General features: G+C 48.7%; 1 protein-coding gene across 1 annotated transcript in view; it reads right to left on the bottom strand.

Moving 5' to 3' along the window:
* Window positions 1-6697, bottom strand: part of ZNF517 (zinc finger protein 517) — a gene marked incomplete at its 3' end in the record, with an annotated part of 10601 nt that extends 3904 nt beyond the window's left edge. Inside the window, exons 1-3 of the mRNA XM_011975754.1 lie at window positions 6572-6697; window positions 5744-5870; window positions 5290-5403 (exon numbers count right to left, since the gene is read on the bottom strand). Of these exons, the coding sequence (XP_011831144.1) occupies window positions 5290-5403; window positions 5744-5870; window positions 6572-6604 (274 nt within the window). The remainder of the gene's footprint in view (window positions 1-5289; window positions 5404-5743; window positions 5871-6571) is intronic.
* Window positions 6698-6745: the final 48 nt, after the last annotated feature.

Below are 6745 nucleotides of genomic sequence, written 5' to 3'. Positions count from 1 at the left end.
AAAAAAAAAAGAAAGAAAGAAAATCAGGCTCTCTTGAAGCCTGGGTCTCTTTCGACAAATCTGGCTCCCTTGAAGAAGCCTCAGGCTCCCTCGAAGCCTGGTCCGCAGTTGCCGCGGCAGCCTGGATTTCAGGCCCATGAAAGACCTGCTCAGCAGTAATCTGGTCTCATCCTGGTTTACAGGTTCTCAACTCTTCCTCCATTCAAAATTCCAACCTCTTTTCTGCTTCGGGTCCAGTCGCTACTGCGGTTGCCACCACTACCCTTGCGGCTCACAAGCAACAAGTTACATACATTCCTCGAAATGACCCTCCTCTTATGAGGGCTATAGCACAGGCAAGAGAATGTGGGGATCCCAAAGCCTGGCAATTTCCTGTAATTTTCCAGCCTCCAATACCTGCTGTCCCTGCGGCATAAAATCAGCCACAGGCCACCGATCTTGCCCAGCAGGCAGCTGATCTCGCGGCACCTTCACACCCCGTGTTAACATCTTGTTTTTCTGCGGTACAACAAGCACACCAGCCAGTTTGGTTATTACCCACCCCGCCCCCTCAAAAATCCAGACTTCTTATCACTATTTAGGAATGCAGCTATAAGACAAGGGTATTAAGCCCCAAAAAATCATCGTTCCCCTCACCCGATTACAAGTCCAACAGGCTTTTGCAATCTGCGTTGCTTGGCAAGTCCATTTGGCAGGTTTCCTGGGTATAACTGATAATCATTATCCTAATGTAAAACTATTCCAGTTCTTTAAACTCACTTCTTGGATCTTACCTCACATGACTAGAAACACCCCACTAGCCGAAGCATTCACTGTTTTTACTGATGCTTCCTGTAATGGCCGAGCAGCACAGACAGGGCCAACAGAACTGTTCGCTAGTTCAGCACAACCAGCTGAGCTGATCGCTGTCATGGCTGTCCTTGAAGATTTCCCTGAACCAGTTAACATTGTTTCTGATTGGGCCTATGTAGTACATGTTGCTGGCAACATTGAAACTGCCTTAATCAAATTTCGGCCTGATGATACCCTACTTTTTCTTTTCCAAAAGGTTTCAGTCTGTACTCAGAGCAAGGTCTTCTCCTTTCTACATTACTCACACTGGGGCCCACACACCCCTCCCTGGGCCCCTCTGGGCAGCAAATGCCTGAGCTGATACATTAGTTGCTCCCGTTTTCACTGGTGCAGAAAATTTTCATGCTTTAACTCATGTCAATGCTGTGGGACTCCAAAAAAGTCCCCCTCACATGGAAATAAGCTAAAACCACTGCACGTCACTGTCCTACTTGCCAAGTGTTACCTTTACAGCCACTTTCCTCAGGAGTTAACCCTAGAGGACTTTCACAGAATGCTCTCTGGCAAATGGACGTGACTCATTATCCTGCTTTTGGCAAGCTTTCTTTTATACATGTAACTATTGACACATTTTCTCATTTTATCTGGGCCACTTGTCACACAGGGGAAAGTACATCTCATGTTAAACGACTATGCTTTCATGTTTCTCGGTTATGGGCTGTCCCAGGAAACTGAAAACTGACAACGGCCCCGGCTACACTAGTGCTGTGTTTAAAAAGCTCACTCAGACATGGGCAATTACTCACACAACTGGCATCCCCTATAACTCTCAAGGACAGGCCTTGGTGGAAGGAGCCAATAAAACACTCAAAGATCAACTTCGAAAACAGGACACAAAGACAAAGAGGGACGCCACCACCCCTCATGCTCAGCTAAATCTGGCTCTTTTTACACTAAACTTCTTAAACCTAGTAAGAAATCAACCTTTTACAGCAGAGAACATTTCACTGGAAATAAATTTGATCCACAAAAAGGAAAGCGGGTATGGTGGAAGGATGCAAAAACTAACAAATGGGAAGTAGGCACCATGGTAACATGGGGCAGGGGTTTCGCTTGCGTTTCCCCAGGAGAAAGACAACAACCTGTGTGGGTTCCCTCCCGGCAACTGAAATTGCACCAAAATTTCAAATATGAAACGCTCTCAGAAACAAAAGGCAAAGACTCCTCACAAATCGAAGGGCAAGGTTCCCCGCCTGACACATAAACTTCATGACCTCTACATTATGACAAAATATCGCCGTGTGACCTACACCACCAGTCGTTCAACTCCACCAACATGGCGTCAAATAAACGTCTTATCACATCAAACACAAACATTACTACAAGAAAAAGGAATTCCAACAACGACGGGTAATATAACTCCGGCTGCCTTTACAGCGGTCAGTGCAGTGGTGAGTACGCCAGCAGCTGGGACACCTGAAAAGTCTACCTATTGGGCATATGTTCCTTTTCCCCCTTTAATTCAGTCTGTCTCCTGGGTGGACGCCTCAGTGGAAGTTTCCACTCATGATAGTGCATTCATGCCCGTTCCTAATGATGACAGGTTTCCAGCTCAACCAGAAGAAGGTTTAATTTGTCAGTTGGCTACAAATATCCACCACTGTGCATTGCAATGTCGCCTGGCTGTTTAGCTGCTTCTTATCAGAACTGGATGTGGACCATATTGTGCTTTAGTAATGATTCTTATTAAGTACATAATATGCTCAGTACCAATTATTTTCAATTTATGACTGTTCAACTTAATCCACATGAGGAATGGAGGGTTCCTGTTACCACAAAAGATAATTCCACAAAAGGGCTGCCAGATTGCTCCAAGGAACCTACAAAGGGGCCGTTTTTAGTAAATTCAATTGTATGGAATGATTGTAATGCTCCAAAGGTCATAGTGTTCCAAAGTCTAGCTACGGGTGTTGCTATTGACTGGGCTCCAAGAGGGCATTCTTGGCGGAATTGCTCCGGCCAAAATATGACATGCTCGGAGTTTGTTAGATTATGTAGAGGACGAATGGCAGTCATACAGGTTGAGGGAACGGGTGTCTCCTTACCCATTTAAATGAATGGACACAGGCATCGTTCCTCCCAGACCAAAAATGATTCATCCAATTGTTACCCCAGAACATCCTGAATTATGGAAATTAGCTGCAGCCATGATAGGAATAAGGATAAGGAATGCTACTTATCAACTCTCTCCTACTAATACCAAGACACCCATATTCAACATCACCTTGATGTCTGAACAGGTGATGCCTATCAAGAGCTGTGTCAAACCCCCTTATATGCTGTTGGTTGGAATGTAATTATCATTCCCAATACACACACTATAGAATGTGATAACTGTAAGCTGTTCACGTCCATTGATGCTACTTTTAATCCCACAACAAGTATTCTCTCGGTGAGGGCTAGGGAGGGGGTAGGCATACCAGTTTCTTTACATCGTCCACAGGAGTCTTCCCCCTCTATTCACACAGTCAATGAAGATCTTAAAGGTATCCTCAAAAGAACTAAGAGATTCATTTTTACTCTTATTGCAGTCATTGCAGGTCTAATTGCGGTTACTGCAACAGCGGCAACCGCTGGAGTTGCAATCCACAATTCTGTTCAAACCGCTCAATATGTTGAAGCATGGCAGAAAAACTCCTCCAGGCTTTGGAATTCTCAGACTTAAGTCGATCAAAAATTAGCTAATCAAATTAATGATCTCCACCAGAGTGTAATCTGGCTGGGAGATAGAGTTATGAATTTGGAACACCGTATGCAATTACAATGTGATTGGAATACTTCTGATGGCTGCATAATGCCTTATGCTTATAATAAATATCAACATAGCTGGGAAAAGGTCTTAAGGCATTTAAAAGCCTGGGATGATAACTTAACCTTAGATATTTCAAAACTTAAAGAACAAATTTTTGAGGCCTCACAGGCTCATTTAACCACTGCTCCTGGCTTAGACATTTTTGAAGGAATAACTAAAGGATTACCTAAGCTTAATCCCTTTAAATGGATCACACCCCTTGGAGGGTCACTGTTGTCACTGGCATTATTGACACTGGTATGCTTCTGTTGTCTATTTTTAGTCTGCAGATGCCTCCAATGAGTCCAAAGACAAGTTCAAAGTCAACGACAAGCAATGATGGCGATGGCGATCCTAGTTAATAAAAAGAAGGGAGATGTGGGCGGCAAGTCTCCCAGGTGCCAAGGCAAGAGATCAAGGGCACAAGCTGTTCCAGTATAATAAAGAAAATATATAAAGTAAGAATAGTTATACTAGAAATAGATTATAGATATGATGATTTATGAATATTATTAATCATCAGTTTGTAGCATTACTCTTTATTCTAATACAATAATCTCTGTTCCACAATCATAACCTAGGAAAAACCAGGCCATACAGAGATGGGAGCTGAAGGGACACAGTGAGAAGTGACCAGAAGGCAAGAGTGAGCCTCTGTCATGCCCGGACATGGCCACTAGAGGGCTCCTTGGTCTAGCGGTAATGCCAGGGCCTGGGCAGGCACCCGTTACTTAGCAGATGGGAAAGGGAGTCTCCCTCTCCCCCGGGGAGTTAGAGAAGACTCTGCCCCACCACCTCTTGTGGAAGACCTGACATCCCTCAGGCCCGCCCGCAGCCTCTGGAGGCCTCAGCGTCTCCCTGTGATGCTGTGCTTCAGCGGTCATGCTCCTGGTCCACTTTCATGTTCCGCCCTGTACACCTGGCTCTGCCTTCTAGATAGTAGTAGTATAATTAGTGAACGTACTAAGAGTCATTAAATTGCACAGAAGAAATAATAGTGTAAGCTGTCCTCTCTCTCTCTCTCTCCGCCTCGGCTGCCAAACAGGGACGGGCCCCCTGTCCGGTGGACACGTGACTCACGTGACCTTATCAATCATTGGAGACGGCTCACACTCCTTACCCTGCCCCCTTGTCTTGTATCCAATAAATAACAGCGCAGCCAGGCATTCGGGGCCATTAACGGTCTCCACGTCTAGGTGGTAGTGGTCCCCCAGGCCCAGTTGTCTTTTCTTCTATCTCTTTTGTCTTGTGTCTTTATTTGTATGATCTCTCCTCTCCACACACGAGAAGAAAAACCCACAGACCCTGTAGGGCTGGTCCCTACACAACCTAAGGGTAGAGGTGCACAGACCCGGCCTCTGACACCTTGGGGACGCCAAAATGGAAAATTCATGCACTTGGGTCTTCCTGCATAAGTTAGTTTTGACCTTAGACCTACAAGCAAGGCAGTTAGTAGGAACTCGGACCATGTTGTGAGGAGCTAAACACACACACCTCCCACTGCAGGAGAAGGGACCTGCACAGAACTGCACGGAGGCCACGCTGGCAGCACACGACACACCGTGCAGTGGGGCCAGGCCACACTGGCAGCACACAACATGCCCTGCAGTGGCAGCAGCCCAGGCCTTCCAGTGCCTTGTACTCACCTGTGCACAGGCTGGCTTTGGCCACGCTCTGTTCAGCCACCTGCAGAATCAAGGCCCCCGGCTCCTCTCCTTGCTCCAAGAGGGAGATCAGTGCTGGTTTGGCAACAAGAAAGCCTAAGTTCAGAGAAGGAAAGCAGAATGTATCAGTACAGGAGAGAGGAGGGATGCCCGGGTGCCTGGCTGGAGTGCTTGGAGTGGGTCAGGAACACTCACTATCCCAGGAGGGGCAGCTAGGTGGCCAAGGGGAGGTGGGGGGCCTGCCCCAGGAGAGAAGCCTCAGGCAGGCTGATGCTGGCAGTGGCTGCCCAACAGAAAGCAGAGAGGGGCTCCTTGGGGAGCCTCCAGTTTCCCCTCAAAAATGTTTCAGACCTTGAATCTGGAATGGAACCAACTTCCCTTTGAAGCTAACACAGACGCACCTCCCGGCCCCAGGACCAAAGGCAGAAGCCCTTACCTAGCGAGGCCAGGTTCCCATAGTTCTCCAGCATCACGTCCCTGTAGAGGGCCTGCTGGTCGGGGGCCAGGCAACTCCACTCTATCCTCGTGAAGTACACAGCCACATCCTCGAACATAACAGCCTCCTGCAACCACATACTCTGCTATCCAGGCAGTCAAGGGCTCGGTGAGAACCCAGCCGATGAGAAACATTTGCGCGATCTGCTAGAGGCCTCTCTCCCTGCTGCTCATTGCTGCATCCACAGGGCCCAGCAGAGTCAGGGCAGCCCAACACTCCCCGAGTGAGCAGCCTCAGTCTCAGCAGAAGCCCCAGAGAGGAAGAGGGAAAAACTGAACTTGGGGGAGGGAGATTTACCAGGAAGGGGTCCCAACCTTGGCCTCACCCTCTCCACAGACCATCAGGGATTTGGGAAAGGAGCACCAGCACTGCGTCCCCACCCTCTGCGTCTCCATTTCCAACACCGGCAGTGAGTCAGCATCAGTAGAGGGAGGACGGCTGACCACTCACACCAGGAAGGAGGCAGGCACTGGGGAAGGAAAGGGACCCTGCCCTCAACGGCTGACTATAGAAGCTCAGGGGCCATAGGAGGCCCCAAGAAGCCCACTTCTGCCCAAAGGCTGGAAGGATTTGGCAGAGAAACGTGTGCGGCCTGGCCACAGAGGAAGGAGGTGGTCCTCGGCTTGCAGACTCCATCTTGTGATGTGGGTGGGTGTGAGGCTCCCTGGAAGGTTCTCAGGGCTGAAAAGCTGAGGCTAGGGGCGAAGCAGTCTCCCGGGGCAGTGGACTGCTCAGGGGGTGCTCAGGGGGTGCTCAGGGGGTGCTCACCTGGGGTCCAGGCATCGGAAGTGCCATTGTCATTCCAGGGTACCCTCTGAGGAGGAGCAGGTGCTAGAGACAGTGAATTCTGGGGGAACACAGAGCCATGAGTGGAAGGAGCCCAGGCCTAAGGCTCTCCAGCCCCCCAAAAGGCCCCTCCAGATCCAGAAGGGAGCAGGAGAG

The sequence above is a fragment of the Mandrillus leucophaeus genome, unplaced genomic scaffold (assembly GCF_000951045.1).
Source record: "Mandrillus leucophaeus isolate KB7577 unplaced genomic scaffold, Mleu.le_1.0 Scaffold158, whole genome shotgun sequence".
In the NCBI taxonomy this organism is placed as follows: Eukaryota; Metazoa; Chordata; class Mammalia; order Primates; family Cercopithecidae; genus Mandrillus; species Mandrillus leucophaeus.
The sequence above is the reverse complement of the archived record's forward strand: the minus strand, read 5'-3'. Positions and strand labels throughout refer to the sequence as shown.